Consider the following 24,232-nt stretch of genomic DNA (forward strand, 5'->3'; position numbering starts at 1 on the left):
TCTACTGTTAAGATGGTTGAACCCACTTGCTGCCAAGCAAAGACATTTAAATCTTTTTTGCAGAATGGGAAAAACATGGTGGCAAGTATTTGAGAGAGTCTAATATTTGAGTGGAAGCTCATTCTCTCATGCTGAGTGTTAGCTAAGGAACATTTTACATCGTGGCAAACAGAACAGACAGAAAGCTTTTGGTGTTGTAGCTGCCTCTGTGTAGCAGGAATACTGCCTGATCCCATTTCACATTTCTGAGGTGTAATGCAAACCCAAAACTTTCCAGGGAGGTTTCATTACTCTGCTCTACATTTACTACTTCTTTTCAGGAAACTTTGCCCTGGAATTACCATCGCTGTATATCGGCTTACAAAAGATATTTAGACATCTCCAAATCAAACCACTCTCAGCCTCTCTCAAAACAACGCAATGAGAGATGATTCTGTAGTTTTCAATAGTTCTACTTGACTCATTGGCCTCCCAGAAGCAGAAAAATAACATAGTTCATGTTACTGCAGTCTTTCTTCCTTGGTTAAGCCTTTTGCCTTAGAAAAAGAAGGTCCTTAGGTTCCCAGAGCAACTATTAAAATGAAGGCTGTGTTACTTGCTTTAACTTCCCCTAACCATATTTTAAATGCACGTACCTTCCCCACTTCCTGACCACCTTGTTTGGTAAAACTAGGCCTTCTTCTTCTCCTGGACACATACCTGTCTTTTCTTACACTAGACAGTGATATATTTTATCCACAATCCACACTGACATTCCCCACTCCAACCTTCCCACACACAATCAAAGTTACTGATAAAAGTCAGACATTACTGGAACATACCAAAAGCAAGACCACTTTTTCAATTAACCAACATTTATGTTTCTTTAATATAACCATGCAAAGCTGGATGAAAGCATATTCAGTTACAAGCAGCAAGAGAAGCAGCTGAAGCCCCCTCTCAAGCCCTTCTTATTCAACATAAAGATGTGGAACTTGTAAGAAGTTGTCTCCAGACAACACTGCTAAGATTTTTATTATTACAAGAACATCAGTAGTTTTCAAAATTTATGTTAAAGCATTGCTGAGTAACAGGATGCTGAAGCACATGTCCTATTCAGGGACTGTGAAGCAGTCACACTGAAAAAGTGGCATTTTATGCATAGGAGACTTAAAGATAAGACTGAGAGGGGTTGTTGCAAGCTTTTGGATGCTGCAACTATACAGAGGCCCAAGCTGCTCAGCAGTGCTCAAAAATGAAGAAGATAGAGAAGATAACATGCAAGAGAGTGTCTTTCTAGTCAGACCCACATACCTACAGAGGTTCCCAATGGGATTAAAGTAATTCAGCAAACACATTCTTTTCCTAATACATCTTATTTTTCCTCTAAAAACTGCCCTCAGAAATAAAAAAAAATGTTTGAGTCCTTACATACTCTGGGAAGGAAAACAGAATGATGTAACGATGAAGTTTTCTCTTTTTTTTGTTTGTTTGGTTTTTTGTTTTGTTTATGTTCCAATAGACCAATAAGACAATTTCAAAAGGAAATAAAATCTAAAAATCTACTCCCTTCCAAATGCTCTTTATTTTAAGGCCAAAAGAGAAAGTGACAGTGCAACCCAACAGAAATCACATCCATTGCACTACAGTGTGTATTCAAGACTCCCACTGTTCCTTATCAGAATAAATTTGTCCTCAAATAATTTGCTATTTGTACATATACACAACTAGTACTTTAGATACAGACTCAGTGTTCTCCACTGACCCAAAATAATGCACAAAACCACAGCTGCAATCACCCAGAAGCAGAATAGCTTGCACTGCATTACTGAGTTATCCCTGAAGTCTTGTATTTTTCTACTTAAGGGGTCAAAACACTGATCTGAAGAAGGGGTTTTATACACCTTTTTAAAATGACTTTTAGCATGTTTATCCTTCCTCTACCTGAAGATTGAAAAGTCACTACAAGTGATCAGTCTTTCCTTGTGCTGTTTGACATCAAACTGGTATTTGTAAGAAAGAATTTCTGGCTGAAGCTTTTTGTGAAATCAGCATTAGAAAACAAACAGAACCCTGGATATACATCCACAATTTTATGTCGATAATCAAGGCAAACTCCTTTCCTTGGCATTCTCCCAGATGCTATCAGCTGGAATACTCAGTTGGATCAAGAATGTAATTATACATTGCTAATGTTACAGAAGTAAATGGTATTCAATCCATTTGTACTGAAGCAGAGAATGTGGAATGATATGGATATATATATCCAATAATATGCCATATTACATCAATGGCTTCAAACAAGACTAAAATGCATCATCTTTATCAACTTCTCTTCCCACTTCCTGTCTGTCCCAGAAAGTTCTCTGCAGCTCAGGACTTCTCTATATCCTTCAAGTCATGCACATGCAAAGAGTTATAAAACGGAGTAAGATCAAGTGGAAAGTGAGTTTTTAAGAGAAGACAGGATCATTTACTGAGCATGCTCAAATTCACAATGCACCAAGTAGATTAAAAACCTGCACTAAATATTTTTATGCCACTCTCTTCTACTCTTTATTGCTGGATAGCAACTTTGTTCTGTGATTCTAAAATTAAGTCTCCAAAATCTCTAGATTGTTTCCTGAAAAACAAATCTGAAGAAGAAAAGTAGCCCATATCTGAATGTGCAAATAAATCTTATTCATGATCAACTAATGTCTTTATAGAGGCTGGAAACACCAAAGTTCACATACAGAAGAAGGCTTAAGATAGGAGAGTACTTGAAAATATGTTCATTTAAATCTGTAAGAAATTAATTCTCATCTCTGAGGAGAAATCATGATTCAAGTTCAGTACTTGAAACTATGTCTTTCATCAAGGAAATGCTCTTTACTCAAAAGTAGATGAACTTAAATAAAATTCTGCCACCTACTCTATCTGCTATTCTTGGCTGCCAAGCAGACCTCTGAAGCCCTACAGCATTTGTGTGGACAGCACAACTAAGAAAGAAAGAGTAATGGTTTCTAAAGTTTTTATAATTTCTTCCTGAAAACACAAGCACTTTTCTGGTGCTTGTAGAGCAGCCAGTTCTAAATGAGTTGTACAAATATGACATTTCAATGAAAAGATGACTGACAAATAAAACATCAGTAATTGTATACCTGTTTTAGATAGGTTTGACTTTCAATGGCAACAGGAGACTTCATTCTTGAAAACTTAAAAACTGCAGACTAACAAGACACTATTTTAACTAAAATGGAGCCAAATCCATTTATATTCTGTACTGTCTACTTTTCAGTGCTAGATTCATGTTCATCTGGTGCATATTTTTTCTTCTTAATATCAGATTAAACATGCTCAGTAATAGAGACTTTCCAAGCAATCCCAAAGCTCTTGGATATTACCCCTGTCTTTTTTTTTTTTTTTTTTGTGCCATGCCAAGCAGTGTTTCACCACACAGATGCAAGCCCCAGGCCAGCCCACATGATAACAAAAGGTAGTTCCTGACCTGATGTTAGGTATATAGGGGATGTGTGTATTGCAAAGAAAGCTAATACACCCTGGGATAGCGGAAACACACACTAGAATGGAAAGAAGTTCTGCTTGGGGATAGGGAGCCAGGATCCTCCTCCAGCAACTGCCTCACTGACTTCTGCCTCCTCATCTCTGTCCTACCCTCTGTTGTGGTTGCTGCCAAGGTGGGCTCCGGGAAGCCATGCTCAGGGGTCCTGCGCAGCAGCACCTCCCCCTCTTGCTCACGTTTGATCCCTAGGTCTGTGCAGCCGTGTTGGATCGGTGAGCCAGGAATGCTTGAGTCAGCCTCGATTGAGAAGTCAAAGCCATCTGGGATTCAACATATAACATTTTAGTGCTTTTCTATTCCTTTCTTGGCATTCCAACCCAGGCAGGGAAAATAGAAAGTTTATGCTGACATGGAACAAACACAAAACACTGCCCATGCGGAGTTAGAAGTGGTGAGAACATCCACAGAAAGGGACAGGTGGGCTGTACTGTAGACCAGAGACCAGCAAATGAGTAGAATGGCTGAATAGAACCACAGTGAAGACAAACACGACGCAGAGTCCTGAAAACAGGAGACAGCTACTTCTTGTCCTGGACATCCTGATTCAGCTGAAGACCAGAGGTCATCAAATCCTCTTGCACGTGACCAAGAAGAATAATAAAAAATAAAAGGGGAAAGAAATGTACCACAGGAAAATATGCAATTCCTGTCTGCAGACTTTTTACTCTCAGTTGATTCTTATGTTATTCTCCTTTTTACCTTCATTGATTTATGCAGCTTTTTAAAACTAATATTTTATACATGAAGTAACAAAGCTTTAAAAGCAGACAAAGTGATTTCAAAGCAAGTTTTTTGCTACACCTACACTGAAGATGTCATCACATCAAGGTAAAGATCGCTACTTTTTTTTTCTTCATACAGTCAAGCACACTTCCATATGATGCAAGTACACACTGAGGAAAGACTAATTCTAAACTATCCAAACCTATTTTAGAGCTCCCCAATAAACTGGGCCATATGATGGCAGGTGTGATGTTCAGTTTGTCACTCTCCCACTGCCATCAGTAGCTTTAGGCAGCTGGAATCCTATTTAGGTCTGGATGTTAGCATTCATTCCCTGAGCTATTTACAATGGGAAGCAGTTGAATTTTAGTGCAGATTAAACAAAGAACTCAAATTCTAAGCCACACTTTATCCCTACAATTTCACACAGTGTTACATGGAGAAAAAAGAAGTCTTAATAAACATTTTCCAGTTTCTCCATTTCCTCATCTACCTCACAGTTTATCACAAAATCAAAACCAAAACAAACACCCAAAATATTCATGTTCATGCAGTGCTCTGAAGATGTAAAGTATTATATACTATTATGGAGTATCACTTTTAAAAACAAACAAACAAAAAGCCCCCCCAATGTTCTGTAAACATTCAAACTCAGAAGCCAGATTACAGTGATGATGATGATTACAGTAGGTAGTAATATGTGCTCCTGGCAGAGAAAGCTCACCTTCTCTCCTCCAGCGATGACGACGGATGGAAGCTGTAGTAATAGCACTCCGAGAAATTCTTGGAACTGTTGGAGTAACTTCTACTTTCAGTACCTTCTGGCCTTCTTGTGATGCATCAGGAGCATCAAAAGGCAGCGAATTCTTCATGGCATTTGCAACCTAAGACAAAAGTAAGATGCTGTACTACTATTGTCCTTGACTGCACTAATGGCAATATTGGATCTCCTGCTGGATACAGAAAGGAGAACAAGTAAGAATTGGTAATTATGTCAGATTCCCCTCAATGACCCCATGCCCAGGATTCAAGTTTGATTACATGGAAAAGCTCATCATAAACCTATTTGCAAAACCAGAGTTAATTTCTCCATTTTTTCGAGGTAATTAATTTTGTTCTATCTTTGCCATCTGTAGTGACAGACGTTAACAACATATACAGGAAGGTCTCCCTCCAGAAGAGACTGCAATATGACAAGGCAAATACCATTTATGTTTTATGACAAGGGTGTCAATATAACTAAGTCACAGCCCAAGCCAATGCAAACAGCCAGTGGCCTTGTGCACAGGGGGACAGGGCTGATTTCCACCACACCTTTCCCTATACCGCTCCCCATTCCTCCCTAAAAACAAGCCAAACAGAACCTAACCAAGAGGATTAGACTGCAGGTACTTGGAAGATTTATTTAAGGGAAAAAAATGCAACCTAAGCAATGAACATGAAGTTATTAAAATACAATTAAAATAGGTTTAATAAAGATGAGTGTAATAGCCTATTATAAAGTCAGAAGTTATGTTTTGCAGCTTTGAGGAGAACAAGTGACTTCTTTTGACTTTGATGTTTTAATTGCTTCTTTGAGTTTCCCATAAAATGCTTTTGGGATTAGAGGTTTACTTTAAAAAAGACAAAAACAACTTTCAGCAATGTCTCTTACTTTACAAGTAAATTGTTCAAAAAAAGTGAACTTGTGTACCAGCTCCAGAAAAGCAAACTGCTTCTCTATGGCATGTACAATATTCAACAGTAACAAAGCTGATGCACACAAAGTGTTACTTAAAGCTTCAAAATCCCCCCTAAACCACAACCCACAAAATGAACACACCTTGATTTTCCAAAATCTTCTACTCACTGGAGCTGCTACCTTTTTTAAATAGATACTCTTGTCAGTATACCAAAAAAATCTAAAAATTCATAGCAAAAGATTTCTGCACTATGACAGGAATCGTGACAGAGCATTTCTGCTTGTTGAACCTTTTAACAGCTGGCCCTTTCTAGCAGCACAAACTGTACTTCTGGGGACTGAGGAAAACCATATGGAGATAAAAATCAATGCAACAGTAAATCTTTGAAACAATCTAAACAACCAGTCTGAATGAGTCACAGTCCTTGTCTGACAAAAACACCCTCAAAACCATGATCTTTCAGGATGCAAAAACACTTGCTCACGATGTCTAATCCAGCCCTGAAAGGCAGGAAAACAAACACACAGCACAATTCAGACTTGGCAAGCCAAGTCTGCAGTTATCAATTACAAAGGAAGGTTGGTTTCAGGCCAGATATCCACTCTTGCCTACCAGAAAGGAGCTCTAAGGAAAGAACATTCAATAAGAGCAGTAAGTGCATCAATAAAATACATTGGATAAAGCTGCTGTCACAATAGGGACTTGCTGATCCATGGGTCCTGTGCCCCAGACTTGGAAAACCTGTGTGTCTGTGCTCTGAAGACTGGGATTTCTGTGTCTGAAAAGCATGCAGAACTCTTTGTTCAGAGGAAAAGACTGACTGGAACCAGTCTGCTCCCCAGGTCCAAGGTGCTACTAATTCTGACACTTGGTGATTAGTTTGGCTCTGTAGAAACTCTCGGGTTTCTTGACCAGTACCCAGTGTTTGTTAATAGAAATACTTTTCTTAAGCCAGAAAAGGCTTTTCACTTGTGTTAATTCCTACTCTTTCCACTGCAGTCTCTGTATAAGAATGATTGATAGAAGACCACTTCTACATTACAGATATTTCACAGCTTTCTGATGCTCTTTTTCCACTTGGCTTTTTTTTAAAGCTTAGGGTTTTTTTCTACAGGCAGTAAAACCCTAAGTAAATAAGAGCATGGATCCACTAAATGGTCAAAAATGTTTCTCAAAGAAACAAACACAGGGATCATGATGTTCCTCATTTTAATGATGACTGATGGTATTCCCATAACTATACAAATAGGTACCGGAAAACAGGTATCTAAAAATAAATCTAATGTGGGGGTTTGCCTTAATATTAAATAGACTTCAAAGAATTTGCTGCTCTTAGGAAATGCTACGCAGAAGCTGAACTTAGCAACTTTCCTGTGAAGCTTCCCAGATGATAGTTATTTGGCACTAGTAGTTTTAGGTTTAAAACACAGAATTTTATACTGCTGCTAAATTATACACAACTCGTGAAGAATGCAAGGAGAGCAAAGGGCTCCAATCTTTGAAAATGTCAAATTGCTTGAATATACAGCATTAGGGAAAAGACATGCAGGTAATTATTTTAATAAAACGGACAATTTCTTCAACCTACTTTTAAAAAAATGCTAGTAAAACAAGACAGGAAGCAGGCAATGATCAGAGTATTTAAGAAAAAACACCTGCCTGAATAGGCCTACATGCATATGCAGGAAAAACCTGACAATCAGGCAGGGGTAAAAATTGGTGATATCATTATGTCATAAACAATGGGATAGAGAATCAATAAGAGCTTTAGAAAAAAAACAAAGACATTCTAGAAGATTCGTACAACTAGAAGTAATCTCTAAGAACAAATTGATTAAAAACGAACAATGAAAACTAAAAATTGTCATATCATCAAGTTCCAGATGCTCCTACACGCTTTTCAAGTGTAGTAGTTTGATAGGATGGCCCAATTCAGCAGGTTCAATATTTAATTTAAAACTTTCAATCTGATGGAGTGATGAGTCAGTTCCAAAAGAAACCAACTATTATAATAATTCAATGGATAGCAGGCATTTTAAATGCAGCAGTGTCAGAAAGCCTGTAGATAAATTGTACAGCCAATATTAATACCTTTGGAGAATAATTTTATGCAATTTAGTTCAGAAAAGAGTGATCTCAGATTGCCACATAAAAAGATTTTGCCAATCCGCTCCTTCGTCAGTTATGTCAAAAGCAGTGACATTTTACTGCTGTTAGCTCAGAGGAGGACTAAAGGCTTCTAGCCACAATTCTGATGCAGAAACTGAAACAGCAATCTAATGTACTTTATTCTCCTTAATTTTCCCTCTTCTTTTGATTCTCATTCCTACATCTGACAAAAATTTCTCCTTTCTCTCTTTCAACCTTCTCATCCTTCCCAATCACATCCACCTGCTTCCAGCCCAGTTTCACCACTTTCCCCATTTCTCTTTTTTCATGACTGGAACAGCAAATACGGTGAAAACTGAAGAAATCCCCACCCCAATGAGAACTACTTCATTTTACTGCTGGTCCTCCAAACAAGGTAAAGATTAGGATTTGTGTGATTTTTATCAAACAAAATCTGGCATTGACTCTGAGACTGGAGCTCCTTTTCACTTTCAGCTGCATCCTGCTATTGCTTTCTCTACTTTGTTATCAGTTAAAACCCACAGCTTATTCTCAACCCTAATGCAGGTCTAGAAGCAAAGAAAACACCTTTTTTGCAACCAATGCCCTGTAACATACAACTATTCAGTTAAGCTTCTTTGAACCACTCATCAGCGGCATATGTCAAAACAACATAAACATTTTGAGCCAACTATAATATATTAGCAAAATCCTAGCTTTCAGTCTCAATGAGTCCTAGAAGATCCAAACACCCTGGCTTAATACTCAGCAGAAAAAGTATGGTATAAATAGCCACGTTGCAAACACCAGCTGTTAACAAATCACTTGCATTTGATTGTGCAGTAAATGGACACAAAAGCTTTCATTACCAGCCCACTTCAGAAACACTTCCATACTGCTCTTAACCAGGCCCATAAATCACAGTGGATTGTTTCTTACCAGCAGGGGCTGTGAGTAGAGTTCAAGCTGTGCTCTGTAAATTATGTCCTCCAACACCTCCTGGCCAAGCTCCCACTGACCATTATATCTAAAAAGTAAAGAGAGAGATTTATCTTCCACATCTTATGAAAACAAACTTGTCCTTTTTTCTCCCCAAATCCAGCTTTGCACTTCTCAGCTTATGCAGAAAATTCATCAACTGTATGTACACCACAGTGTACATTCACTTCTTTTAGCACTACAGCATATTTTGTTAACTTCTTGGTGTAACAAGAAAGCTCTTCCATGTTCCCTCTAAACAAGACAAAATTGATGCCATAATCAGGACAAACTTTAAAAAAACAGGGTCAATATGCAAACGCTAATGCTACTTAGCAGAACTGAATTTGCTCTAGAAATGTATTTTTGCTACCTCAGATGCTACTGACATTTAAGAGGTCTGCATTTCATCGGTTTATCTTGGCATCCAAGCTCATTATGCTTGTGAATGGAAGATATCTGTGGTACTGGCAAGATGGAAAAAACTGAAACCAGAAGCCTAACTCTTTTCAGCACCTACTGCTGGCCCTTCATCACCTAATTCAGTGCTGACAAAAATATTTTCAAATTATCTGTTGGCTGAATAAGCAAGTAATGGGAAATATACTAATTGATTACAAACTTGTGTGCTATGAATCTAAATATTTTTTTCAATTATAAACCAAGTGGCATTTATATTTTAATTCATGTAAAAGCAGACCTTTCTCTTCAAGTAAGAAAACCCTGCCCACTTACATGGCGTAATAGACACCTGTGAGCAGCTGCACCATGAAGTCAGGGTCTAACACCACTCTACCACAGTGTTCTTTCCAGCGTTTCTCATGCTGCCGTGGAAATCCACTCACACACAGCCTAAAAACAACACCATTACAGGAAAGTATTAACTCCACAAAGAATAATGTCTTTATATCACAGAGATTTTAGTTAGTTTCAAATTTATTTTTTAAAATAAACACAGAACATTCTTATGCTGCAGTTTTGTAGCAGTGCTTTGATATGCAGCTCACTGAAAGTCCAGTGTTATTCCCATGTAGCCAATAATTCCTCCACCTGTTTTCCTCAAATCATAACCAGCTTCTAAAGAACAAGATGTTCTCCACTACCAGCCAGGAGACTCTCCCTAAAACTCAGTAAATGAAACTAATTTTCTCTATAGGAAATATTTCAGTGGTACAGAAGAGAAGTATGTCACTTCCCATCTAAAGAATAATGACAGCATGCAAGTCACCTTATACCTAAAGTCAGATAACACACATATTATAGTCTTGATAACTGCTCTCAGCTGCCTTGTAAGAAATATTTCTGACTCTTGAAAAAAGGATCTGTCTTCCCATATACTGCCTACATTAAAACCAGGATAATTTATTACATCCTTATTGCATCAGTTTCCTATCTGAATCTTCATCATAGAAGCAACACATGGCCACTGATACATAGCAACTGTGGCACTGTCTCCAAAACAACAGAAATCTCCTGCATATAAAATGTTGTCTTGCTTCTCTACTCAAAGAACAGATCTAATTTTCAGATACAGGAAAATTAAACATATTTGGCAAATTTAGCATAGCCACAACTCAAGTGAAAATGATGGAAGCATACCAAGAACCAATCTATCCCCATCAGAAAGTACTTTTCTTTACTGGATGAATATTTTAAAATCTACATGACCCTGAAGACTACTTCAAAGGCAAGTGTCTCACCTGGAACCCATCATACAAAGTGACTGGTAAGAAGAAGCAGGCATGTAGACAATAGCTGAATTGTAACACAGCATAAGAAAGCTCAGCACCTCAAACCTGAAAAGAGGAGAGCAAAATCTTACATTGTTTATATTCTTAATATTTCACTGAAATTAAACACAAGAAATCTACAATTCAGGCTCAAAAAGCACCCTACAGGAAGGGGTGTCAGAAGTAAACACACAAATCCTTTAATCCTCTTTCATTATAATTCACTAACTTGAAACAGGCTATCAAAGGTTCACTATAAACACTAAAATTTATTCTTCTGAAAATCCTGAAAGCCCTTAGCATATGCAGGAACTATGAAGGAAATGAGATATGGCATAATATTTGGACAGTTCTAGAAGTGGAAATGTCTGCAATGCATTCAAAATTATTTTATCAGTTTTCCCAGTGCTGTCTTTAGATACAGGTAAAGCTAACAGTCATTAAACAGCAGGGCAATTTGTCTCACTCCTGTTCTCCATTCCCTCCACTCCAATGTAGCTCCATTCCCTTTTTCCAGTAGAAAAAAGACTCACAGCCCCTGATCAAAAGCTGAATTTTGTTACACTTCCAGGAAAAATTGAATAGACAGCCATAAAACGAAAGATATTCCTTGCAGACACAGAAATGACAGAGAAGTTATTCTTCAAAATAAACTAGCAGAAGAACATACAAGGATGGAACAAAGAAAAAGAGAATTATACTCATGACTACTAAGGCTGTTCTCTAGATTTATTGCTGAGCACTTACTGCTGAGAAAGGACTGATCACAAAATAGTTTTGTTTTCTTTCAGGACTTGTCTCCCTAGTGAAGCACCTTTAATATTAAGAGTACATCCACCTACCTGTTCTGTGCTGTGAAGGTTTCTCTTTGAGGATGAAGATCACTGTAAACTACTCTGATAAGATCATGCTGACTTAATGCTCCTTCAGTTAAAGCCATGGATCCAATGGTAGAGGGCTACAAGTAGGTGGTAGGAGAAGGAAGGAAGGGGGAGAAGTTAAGTTGTAAGTAAAAATTCCCCAAAAGCATTAAAGCTCCCAACTACCTAAGGCAAAAGACACACTTATCTTGTGATCTGTAAAAATGGAGATTACTCTAGAATACAGTGGATCTAAAAACATTACCTACTTTCATTGTTATAAAGTGTACACACTTAGAAGTAATACAGCAGGTGAGAGCAATTTTCAACTTTTATTCTTACATATCCATGTACAGTTTGTCCTAATCACACAGAAACATTAGTGAAAGAAACACACAGCTGCAAGTTCTAACTGAACTAAGGAAGAGTTAGAAGGAAAACTGCTTTTATGCTAACATGTCAGAGGTGAAAAAAAGCAGTTGCAACTACAACATAACTAACTCTATTAAAAATGGGCAGTCAATGAAGATTTTTGAACATTTATATACCTGTTCTTCTACAAATTCTATAGCATTCTATTACACCAGCTGCAAGCTACAGACATTCAAAACTTACTACAAGAAGATGCATCTAAAATGGCCTGTGGCATCAAATGGATCCAGTTTCAATTCCTCTAATAGATCAAATTTTAATTTACCATAGTACCTCTCTTACCTCATGATATATTGAGGGTTTAGATAATGAAGGGATGGTGAAAGACAAAACTTTGTTATTTCCATCTTTGTCAGCAATTTCCTGCATTAAAAACAAAATCAGAACTCAAACAGGAGTAAGGAGACAGGAGTGGAATAATTTTCAGCTCTTAGAAGGAAGTTAACAAATAAGTTAGATGTCCTGATCTGATAAGACTATTAACACCCCAAGGACTTTGTGCATTTGCAGAATATCAACAATATCAACATACATATTTAACAAGTGGGAAAAGACCTCTATCACAAACTGCTCTGCAGAATTTGTGTGCAATACTTAAAAAAACCCCAGCACTGGCTCTTTAATCAGTGAGACTAAAGATACTGACACAGAAGGGCTGATGAGTCGCTTGCTGACAATGGACAGTATTTCATAATAAATGCACCACAGAGAAAAGGTGAAATCAAGGGGACTGGCAAAGTTTCCTCAGGAGGAAACACACACAGTGTTTTCTTCAAAGGCTTTCAAACTGGTCAGATTTTGTAGTTGCTAGGCTACTACATAAGCAAACCCTGCAGTTTTAAAAGAAAATATACTAGGAGCAATTACGTAAGACAACACCAAAAAGGAGTCTAAAATCCTGCCTTTGCACTTTGTACAGCAAATTTTCAAACAATAAGCTCCAGTCATTCCAGTTTATGTAAAAGTTTAGCCCAGGGCAGCTCCGTACTTGTAGCAGGCTTCAAGGATTATAACAGGAGAATGGCTGACAGAATTTGTCAGAACACAGAAGATTTATTTACCCCTTTCTCCTTTTAAGTATTCAGAAAATAACTTCACTCTCAGTCTATGTGCAGAAAAATATCAGTTTCATTAAAGAAAAGAAATAGTGGAAGCCGCTGTTCATTTTGAGGTCTCTTTCTTTCTGAATATGGAAAGAATGGAGAAATTACTGTCCTTAAAAAATATGAATCACCAACATGACTTTCAAATGAACTGCAGAACATTCTAGGAGGAGGAAAGACAAATGTACTACTTCAATCTAATAGACAGCACAAAAAATTCATTTCCAAGCAGTTTCCAGTGTTTTTTTCTATAAAAATAAATCTAAAATAACTAGATCATCCAATTGTTGGAGCTGATCTATAGACACATAACTAGAATACATTTTAAGAATCACAGTTTGGCTATTCTGTGTCTTATGTGTAGAAATACAATGCACAACTGAAAGGAGGGGTTTATAATGACATGAGAGGGAAGGGTGATATTCAGTAGAGTATGTTTTAAGGTCCTATACCACAGAAATTCCCACTGGAGAATGTCTCTTGTGGAAGTATTGCTGAATTTATCAGCCTCATAACATGAAAACAGAAAACATTTCCAGGCCAGGGTAAGGATGTAAAAAACTGCTTTTACATCCACTAGCCAAATTTAATAATTTACAGTTACTTATTCTTAAAACTACAGTTCCCCTCAAGACAATTATCTGACTCAAATGAACACATGCATATATCTGAGTGCTCACATGCAGAATGGCTTCACCATCAAACTACCCCCTTAAAAAAGACATGTTCAGAGTACATGGGAGGGCAGGGGAAGTGACACATCAAGACTGACTAAGTACATGAGCCTGACAATCATAAGAAGTCTTATTTTGTAACATTAAGAAGGCCTACCTAATTTCCTTACAAACAGAAGTATATAAAAGTGTGAGAAAGTCCATGAGATGATCCTTTGCAGTGCAAATATTTTCTCCAAAAAAGATAATTTTAAAAAATATATTTTTGCAAACACATCTTTACTAAACCTTCGCTACATTATGCTTTCCCCTGTATTAAATACACTTTCCTTTAAGTGTATTTTAATTTTAAATATGTTGTTCTAATAATTTACTTTATTCCTAGCGGTCAGTGATGCAAAACTTCAGATCAAAGCTCTCCTCAGCCATTGCCACTCATCTCACTTACCAGGTTGTAAATGCCAAGCAGCAATGCCTCAATGCAGCCATTGCTCTGCCTATCCCTGCTGGCAGTGAGACGCAGATAAACCCAGATCAGCTCTGGCAGAAACTGCAGCGTGAATCTCTTGAGCCGAACTTCAGAACTCCGATAAAGTTCAAAGAGCTGGTGGCAAACAGGCTCCAGGAGCTGTGGAAAGGCAAAAAAGCTAATCACTTACTGGTAGGCTTCTCTAATAAGGGAGGGTGAAACAAATCAAGGGGCTATATCATATAGCCACTGCAGTCAGTACAAATTGCATTTCCTGCTGGCAATTGAGTGAATGAATCACACTGGTATCTGCATTCTGTTTAAGGAGATCCATAAGGACAGGCATGAGGGACACTGGTATGCAGTGTTTGGACATGTGGCCACTACAGCCACTATCATGTGTGCTTTGATAAGATTCTTCTCTAGGGCTGTCAGTACAAGATTTATTTTCTGTACAGGTACTAATTTAAGGCGTGTGACAGACGCATGGTTTGAACTCTGTGCACTGTCAAACTTTAGTGCAGTTGTAAGGTCTATGAAAGCACAAAGGTTAAAGATCAGCTGCTAATGACAAGTCCATTAACAGAAACATGAATTAATTTCTTACCTACACCTTTTGAGTCTCAAAACCAATAACTGAGTGTGTTCATTACAATGCAAACTGATCTTTTCATTTTGAGTTGCAGTTCAGGTTTCACTACAAGAATGAAAATAAAGGCCCCTGTCCAGTCAGTGTGATAAAAGCATGAGGTAAACCTGCCATTTTAAGAGCCTATAATGCTAAACCAATACCTAAGACTCATCCATGGAACTGTTAGGGAACAGGAAAAAAAGCAGGAAGAACCACACTGAACAGTCTCATTCTTTCCTATGACTAATCAAGTTTTTATTACCAAAATCAAAACTTGAGGGGAAAAAAAATCTAAAAAATTCTTAAATTCCCATGACAAACTTTTGTAATGTTTGTGACTACTATCTAATATTGTGTTGTACCAAATGTGATGATCTGACATAAGTATTTATGGGATTCACTGCCCAAAAAGACAGAGGCATACATGTAACCTAAGGCATCCATATTCGTATAGAAAAGCTACAGAGTCAGAAAATAGAGGCCAGAATCTCAAGTCCTCTTTCTAACAGTAAATGCTTCATGCAGCTCTCTTAGATATACAGACATACAGATTAGATAAGGCATATATGACCCTCCTTTCACTCCCAGGCATATGCACCTGGGACTTTCAGAGCATTAGCAGCATATTTCATGGACTTTGATGCATTCTTTTTTCATTAATTTGTCTATTCGTCATAATCATAGTATGACAAACTTCCTGTAGAATTGAGAGTCACACTTTTGCTATGCTGCATAAAGATATATTTCTGTACTCTACTGTGAACCATCCATCCTCTTAAAAAACTTAGGAGTCCCTTGCCAACAGCAGAGGGACCAACATTTCTGCAAGTGAATAGCTGGAATGTTCGATAAATGTGCAATGCCATAAAGCTCTACAAATGTACAATTTCACATACCTATATTTACACTTAGATATTTTACACTGGTAATACAAACATAAAACATAAATTTGACATTATTATCTATTAAGAGAGCATCAGCCAGGAAACAGTTTCATTTCCAAGACACAATATTCTGGTCAATGTAGCACACCATATTTAACCAGTGATTACGTAAGCCATAACATGACATTTACGTAAAATAAAACTCAGCTGTCAGAGAAATCTCTTCTTAAACAAGACTCTGGTGTAAGTACCTTGTGTAACAAGGTTCTGATTGACAGACTTCTTACTCTAAGCTAGAAGCCAGCGTTTACAACAGAAGCGAAGAGAGACTCTACAAGGAGAGTGAAGAAAGATGACATTTACAATGTTGATACAGAATGAGAGAAGCCCAGTCATTTAGAACAAATGGATTTTTACAAGCTATACAAATCTGTCTACATGCATAGACATCCATATTTATATGCATGTATAGAAAGACAGATAGATAGAAAGATATAAAATAACCAACCACTTAAGTTTTGGCTTGGGATCTAAATGAAATTAGAAGTCTGTAAAGCTTCTATTAGAATCACTTAAAGGAAAAAATGGTACAGCTTCTGGTAGTATATTTATTCCAGTATTTCATACATATATAGCACTTTATGTTCAAAAGAGGCATAAGTATATACTTTCTTAATCATTATTTACTTAGTAGAAACTCCTATCTAAAAGTGACAATAATTATTAAAACCAACTGTTACAGTAAATGTTCTAATCCTCAGAAATAGAACTGTATCCTTGCTTTATGAACGGCCTATTTCAGATGTTCAAATTAAAAACAGGTTACTAAGTAATTTGGACATCACTAAATAAATTTGTAGATTTTTCTTTAAAAGAAAATATGATTAAGAGGAGAAGAGAAAGAAGAAAAAAAACCCTCTGAAAACAAAACATGCAAGTCTCTCTGCAGTGAGATGACAAGTGCAAGAAAAGCTAAAAATATTATCTGAAACCAGATATATACAATGGCAATGCTATAAATAGTACTCGTATTAGATTAGAGATGACAGCAGCCTAAAGCTGTTTCCTATTTGAAATCAGCCAGTCTAATCCAAGTCCCATTGGAAAGAGTGGAAAAGAAAAATTTATTTTAGCTAAGTCAGATGACACTCAACCAGAGCAGTTACTAAGTTTATTCTACCTACATTCAAATGAAAATTTTATAAAATTAGTCTTTTAAGCCTAGGGAAACCTTCTCCCTAGAAAGATATAAGCAATATCTAGTCAGTGGTGCTGCAAGCATTCAAATTCTCCTTATTTTTAGTAGTTGTCATATTTGTTGTGGAAAATGTTTAACAACTGCAATTACTTAGGTAAAAACCTGTGACTACTATAGCACTTCTGGGGTGTTCAGAGTTGTAAGAAAAGCTGTAAGCTTTTTCCACAAGAAAAAGCTGCCATCACAAAGATGCTACAACACCAGTATTTTCAAAAGCACAACCACCCAGGATTTTCCTATCAAACTACTGTATGATAGCCTCCCACCTGGAGACACAAAATTTGACACTGAGAAAGAACAAATATTCTCCTTACATCCTAGTTATCTGGCTTTCCAAAGAGCCAGCCTCTTCCAAGTAATTCTCTGAAAATACACATACTGAGAAGACAGTGGATAAACAGAGGAAATTGAGCTTTTGTCATCAGTAATGGGTGTATACATGAACTGGCACACATTTTTTAATCCCTAAGATCTTTCAGTCCAAAGTTAAAGCAAACTGAGTAGCACAGAAGTCGGAAAAAAAATCCAAAGTAAAATATCTCTTACAATCCTCTCTTTTTCCTGACAAACAAAATAATTATAATTACAAGATCTTTCCTATTAGCATAAGCAGCAATAAGCATTAAAAAAAGACACTTTTACTGGCTTAAACATGCAGCGAGCATCAATGATCTAATTTTCACTCTTCATTTTATACTTCACAGAGATGCAAACCAGTCATGTTTTAAGGAAGATGATGAATAGCCTTCCTTTGGCTTATTTTACAAGTTTTCCAAATCCTAAGAGTCATAACCTAAGTTAAATATAATGTTTTAGAAAATGAATGACAAATATTGGAAATACTTGCCTTTTTGAAGAATTAAATTGTAGAAAATAACATGGGCTTACTTTAAACTTAACTATAACATAATGGTGGAAACCATTTATTTCAAGAGTACTGGGTCTGGGCTTGCTTGGCATTGCAAAGGTGATCTCACTCTGTTTCACAGCTGCCCTGAGTTAAACCTAATTAGCACTCCATGAATATTCAATATTTGAATTTCAGTAGTGCAGTAACTTGACATCCATAGAGTATTGTCTACAGCCATAAACCAACCCTAAAAATTATAAAACTATCTGAAAAACAGAACTTCAAAAGCACTTTCCTTGTGAATTCCAATACTACACAAAAATCAATGTATTATTCAGTTAAAGTTGTTTATGAGCAATATCACTCTGAACACTTTTAGCAAATTTCTACTCCAGTCATCTTTATCTTTACATTTAAAAGCATCAGGGCACTTCCTCAAAGGCAAATAGCAACAACTGTATTTAACTTATCAATATGCTTGCCTTCATTTAACAGCTCACAAACAGTAGACACCTGCAAAAAGAAACAGCTTGGTTGTTTGGTTCCTAAATATGCTGCTTCCATGTTAAATTAATAATTCTGGTCTTATCAAGATAGAATGATGTCATTCTAGAAAAAATTGTGTTTGCCCTAAACAGTTTGCCACTTCCTAGAAGTTTTAAAAATCAGTCATCTTTATGATTAAACTGCACTAAAGAATTACTTGTCCATCAAGTTTAAGAACCCAGAAACTGTACTTTTATAATAGTCTACCACATGTACTTAATCTTCATAAGCCATGAATTACCCTTCTAACAAATAACGCCCTATAAAGCATATTTAAAAACCCCTCTTGGTTAGAGACAAATATTACTACAGAACTATGTAAAGTAATGAATTCACTTTGGTTATATTCCTCACAAGCAAATAACTTTGGAAGAAGTACAACAAGGAAATACATCCTGCCTTAACAAGTAGAACCTGAAGCTGGACATCTTTGTGTCTAGGATTGTTTATCTTACACGTGGTAGCAGAATCAGGCTGAAACTGCAACAGCTGTTCCAAAGAGTAATATTTGACAAGCACCAGTGAGCAGTAACATAAGATCACCCTAAAAAGATTTGCAAATCTGGTTCTTTGCTCTTTAAATAAAATAAATCAAATGCTTATTCTCAAAACAATGAGAACCTTTCACATTTTCAGGAGTCTACACAAATACATAGACAGCAGCAATGGTGGCTTCAGGTTGAAGAGAGAATAACAGCAGCTTTTCACTACAAAGAAAAAGGTCACTATGCAGGTTATTTATAATACTGAAATGAAGCTGACAGCTATGAAGCCTTTTTTTTTAATTGCATGAGCATTATGCAATCTCCTTGAAGCTCAATCAAGCATTCAGCTTTCTAAAATAGCTGAACTGTACTTGGGAAAATAAAGAACTTCCTTGCTGTGTACACTACCCATTTAATTTATAAATATATGAAAAGTCACAGATGATACACCAAGTATTTGTAAGCATTTTATCTACAGTAGTTGACATGTCAGAGGATGGTATGCTTGCACAATTTATTCAGAAGTTATTTTTCACACACTTGCCCAGAAATGCTCCTCACAGAAGCCAATGGGTTGCAAAGCTCAGTTTAATGTCACTTGCAAAATAAATTATGTACAAGGGTAAGCTAAGTTTGCATTGTGTCTATTTACATTTTGGGGCCCTGGTTCTGCTCTTGTTTACAGCAGTATAAACCAAATTACAGAGAAGTGATACTAGTATAAGCACGAGAAGATCTTGTTATCTTAATGGCATTTTAAAAAAAGGTTCCACCTTCCACTGCAACACGCCACCACACAAGAAGTACATCGGACTTTTTGAGTTTCATTATAAGGCTTACTTTGTCTCAGCTATGACTGAAAGGTGGTTTCTGGGAACTGGGAAAAAAAAAAAACCCTAAAAAAAGCCAAGCTTGAAACCCCCCAAATAAAAAAAAACCCCAAACCAAAACACCAAAACCAACCCATGCCAAAAAAACCACAACAGTCAGCTGTGGCAAGGAGAACCTAGCAGACAGCATAAACATTATTTTTGGAAGCAGATAAGATTGTGTCTTACTAGAAAGGCATTAAAGTAACTGTAAAAAACAAGAGACTAAACAGAGGGATGATACGCATGGAAAAAAAGAATCAATCTTCCTCTGCTTTAGTTTCTCCAGTTTCAGTTGTAGAGGTGAAAGATCCAGGAATGAGAATAAAAATAGTTCTTTAAAATCTCCTACCTCATTGTTTGGGTCTTGAATGACCTTATAAAGAGCTGGTACCAGTGGTTTTTTTCGGTGCAATGTAGCTGCATAGCTGGAAATTTGTGATTCAGGTAATGCCTAAAGAAAAAAAAAACCAAACCCAAACAAACAACAAACAAACAAACAAAAACATAAAAAAACCACAAATGAAGTCTCATCCCAACAGCCAAGAAAAGTCCTGAAGTTCAGTAGTTCAGTAAATTTTCACACTTCTAACCTAACTGTTGAGTACCAGTCTTTCTCCATACAAACAACATTTGGGAGCACTTAACCATTTTCAGGCTTAAATCCAAAAACAGTTTAGATTCATCTTCCACAAATCATTTGCTTTAGTTTGGTATGAGGAATCTCTTTCTTGATAGCCTGTATTTAACAGGATCTTTTTGAAGACTTTATCAAATCAACTCAACTTATTTAAGAGGTGTCAAGAGTACAGAATGAGCATGGAATGCCTCGAGTCTTCCCTGAGCAACCATGTTTGTGGATTTTGCACCCTTGGAACTTAAGCAAATTTCGAACAACAGCACATGATGACTTACTCTCATCAATGATTCAGGAACTACTAATTCTTAATTTAAATAATAGACTAATTTCTTATCAGTCATGAAATCCTGTTTTCTTGTTTATGCGTTATCTTGTATTTCACTCAGCATATTTATCAACATGCAAAATAGATTAAAAATACTTCAAATTCTTCATGATGAAACAATCTTATGCTGCTCATGGTGGGGAAAAAGTAAAGTATTTTCCTTTCTTTTTTTTTTAAGTCCAAATAAATATATACTAATTATTTTTAAATTTAAAAGTTCCTCAATTGCAAATTTGGGCAGCATTATCAGGCTGTTAGTTAAATTCTAACAGCTTGACCTACACAAAACACACATTTAAAAGACCACATTACTATTGCTGTGTTCTGCTCTACAATAACAAACAATAAAAATAAACTATTATTAGAATTATGCATTACGTGTTATATACCAGCCAACTCAATTACACAGATCTATGGATGCTTTAGGAATTATAAGAAACTGAAAGATCAAATAATAGATATTTAAAATGTTCATAATTTGATATTAAAAAACACCACTACTATGTTTGGTGGAATTGAGCCAATGGTTTAGATATCATTAATCTTCCCAGTTCACCTTGAATTCTGACAGCCATTCTTCCACCACACCTCGTTCTGATCCCAGCATTTTCTTACTTCTTTTGCTTCTCTCTTACCTTTAGAAGGAAAAAAAAGAAGTTAAATATTAGTTATGGTAGGAAAATTTAGTTTTTTACAATCCTACCCAATGAAAAGCTGTTAATACCTTTCCAATAATATATAATACAAAACAATAAAAAGTTGCATTTTGGACAATCAGTCCCATTGTTTAACAGTACTTTAACTGTTTTCTTTGTTTAGTCTAAAATGCTGCAAATAAATGGGGAAGGAGGAAAAAGAAGGATTCAGTGCTTCAGGCCAGTTGTCTTTCAGCTGTGTTTTGAAAATTACTTAGGTTCAACAAAATTTATATATTTCACATACAAATTATATCATGGAAGTCCTACAATAAATGACCTTTTAATAGCCCGACTAGATGACTGGAATCATCAATTCTCTTCTCAGAAATTGTTTTTGTATTTATTTTGTAACTTATTTGTATTTAAGAACAATCAGTATTTGTTAAATGAAAAGTGAAGTGAAATAAGATAAAAAGCCTCCCAACACGTTTTTTGAGTTAATGTATCATTTTTTCAATGGCCCTTGGCAGAAAGTCATTAAGAGAATACCAACTCTCTTGTGGGCAAGGAACTGCTTCAGATTTCTAAAGCATGTTTAAACATCCTAAAATACAACAAATTCAGAAATAACATTAAATTCAAGTAACACTTGAGTGACTTATTTCAGCAGAAGCACTGAAAAATAATTCTGTAAAATAACAGAACTAATTGGATCTCTGCAAACAAAAGTTTACAAAGACATCCTGATGCCATGTCAGACTGATACATGTATTTAATTTAATTTAAAACATCATAACACAAGCTACAGAAGAATCTGAGTTCTAGTTCAGTCTGCCTGGAAAAAAACCCTGCAACATTCAACTTTACCTCTTTAAAGAAGTCAGTTTTCTAAAGGAGGAAGAGGAGAAGGAATGCAGAAATTTTTCAACCTGGGATGCATTTGTCAAGCCTTCAAGTACTGCCCCGTTTTCTAAAAGATAAAAAATCCGTACCATGATCACAAAATCTGGAAAAAATATAGTAAAGTAAAACAAGCATTTTTTGGCCTTATAAATTGAAGTTTACCAAATCTTCCAAAGCCCACAAGAATCCTTCTGCAATAAAGCAATTTGCCATTCAAAAAAAAAAAAAAAAAGCTCAGTATTTTAGCAGGAGGAAGGGAGGAATTGCCTTCATCCAAATAAAAGACTTTTGCCACTTATGTAGAAAATCCTTCTGTATTAGTGAGGCACAGTACTTACAAAGAACAGCGTAAGACAAAAGAAGAAAGTAATAATTTCATAAAATGTGAACTGAATTCATACCCTGACTTTGGAGAACATGCAATTCTTAAATTGACTATATTAAAGACTCTCCCATACTATAATTTCTTAGGTACATATTCCTTACAGAGCCAAAATTTCAGTGCTGTGAAAATCAGGCATTAAACTAAAGTTCACCTTTTGCTGAAGAATCCCTTCATAGTGAGCATGAGGAAAACAACACACATAGGAGCAAACTCTAGCTATATTAGTGGTTTTGCCATGCATTGAGCTTCAAGCTTCCCTATTTGGGAACTTCTTTCAGTGTGAATCAGCTGGAGAACCACAACTGCTGTATCAATGCAGAAGCACTCTACATCTGGTCTGGTTACAGTCACTGCCAGTTCAGTTTTAGGACAAATTGTCTCTGCCTTTCAAATTGTTTGCCTGAATATTAAAGATATTTTTAAGGACTTGTACAAGATAGGCAGGGGATGGAGTGCCAGCACACAAGCTGCAGTGACCCTGCAAGGAGCAGTGAGGAAAAGCAGGGTGAGCCCCTCAGCTCGCTGCCCCATCCTGCTCCAGCCAGGCTGGGCTGCACTGGGCACTGCTCCAGAGGCACAGGAGCACAGCAGCTGTGGGACTGCCCCTGCTCACACTCAGCTGACTCTAGGACTTGCAAATGGCCATATGGAAAGCACACCTCATGCTTACACTCACTCCCTGGCTTGCTATACCTTTGGGGGGAAAATATAAATATACCCAACACTGTGTGGGTGTGTCCCTAAAGTAAACTGGTTCAATACATTAAACCCTGTGCATATTTATTCAAGGCTGAAGTAGCCTGAACCAAGAGTATTGAATTTCATTTCCAGAGTGTTCACATCTCTCCCAAAGCAAACAAAATACAGGGAATATAAGAGATGTCTCATGTTTCTTTTAAAAACATTATTATTTTTTCTACTATGATTCAAAGGTTCTTATAGTATATAGGAACCATAAAAAACTAATCAAAAATTTAGTTATTAGTAACAGTAATAATAAAACATACCAAAATATTTTTACATATGGTCTGATGAAGATTTCTTAAATACTAAACAAGTAATCAAGTTTGAATTCATACTAAAGCATGGAACAGGAGAAGTTAGAGTTAGGAATGCAGTCACTCAATGTTAAAATCAAATACAAAAAATCAATTACCAAAAATCTTCCCCATAAAAGCACCTGAAATGACAGTTTGAGTGTTTTCTCCTAAACTTACTCATTCGGCATAAACGAGCAGAGTATGACACATAAGGCTGTCAAATCAGACCTGGAATCTTTATACTTAAAATTAAAGCTATAATACTCTGTTCTGAAGGAAGTCACAGTCTTGCACTGTGCATCTGTCAATTACAGTTAAGAAACAGAACTTTACCAAGTCAGAGCACTCTCCTTGATCATGCTATGCACACAAATCATGGAATCATAGAATCATCTTGACTGGAAATGACCTTTAAGCCCATCGAGTCCAGCCACTGTGCAAAACAGCACTGCCAACTCCACCAATATACCACAT

At 36.5% G+C, this 24,232-nt stretch overlaps 1 protein-coding gene across 10 annotated transcripts in view; it reads right to left on the minus strand.

The window, feature by feature from the left end:
* The window catches only part of HYCC2 (hyccin PI4KA lipid kinase complex subunit 2), a 50,469-nt gene that overhangs the window by 9,034 nt on the left and 17,203 nt on the right, over nucleotides 1-24,232 (minus strand). For 9 of the 10 annotated variants that reach the window (XM_077181234.1, XM_077181237.1, XM_077181235.1 and 6 more), the window contains 11 exons: nucleotides 22,298-22,400; nucleotides 21,349-21,427; nucleotides 20,180-20,281; nucleotides 14,284-14,463; nucleotides 12,341-12,421; nucleotides 11,609-11,724; nucleotides 10,737-10,832; nucleotides 9,772-9,888; nucleotides 8,998-9,085; nucleotides 4,992-5,151; nucleotides 3,637-3,804 (listed from right to left, as the gene is read on the minus strand). In XM_077181234.1, the coding sequence (XP_077037349.1) occupies nucleotides 3,637-3,804; nucleotides 4,992-5,151; nucleotides 8,998-9,085; nucleotides 9,772-9,888; nucleotides 10,737-10,832; nucleotides 11,609-11,724; nucleotides 12,341-12,421; nucleotides 14,284-14,463; nucleotides 20,180-20,281; nucleotides 21,349-21,399 (1,159 nt within the window). In that variant the 5' untranslated portion in view covers nucleotides 21,400-21,427; nucleotides 22,298-22,400. The remainder of the gene's footprint in view (nucleotides 1-3,636; nucleotides 3,805-4,991; nucleotides 5,152-8,997; nucleotides 9,086-9,771; nucleotides 9,889-10,736; nucleotides 10,833-11,608; nucleotides 11,725-12,340; nucleotides 12,422-14,283; nucleotides 14,464-20,179; nucleotides 20,282-21,348; nucleotides 21,428-22,297; nucleotides 22,401-24,232) is intronic. The other variant, XM_077181241.1, reaches the window with a different exon arrangement.

Source organism: Agelaius phoeniceus, chromosome 7 (genome assembly GCF_051311805.1).
Source record: "Agelaius phoeniceus isolate bAgePho1 chromosome 7, bAgePho1.hap1, whole genome shotgun sequence".
Taxonomy (NCBI): Eukaryota; Metazoa; Chordata; class Aves; order Passeriformes; family Icteridae; genus Agelaius; species Agelaius phoeniceus.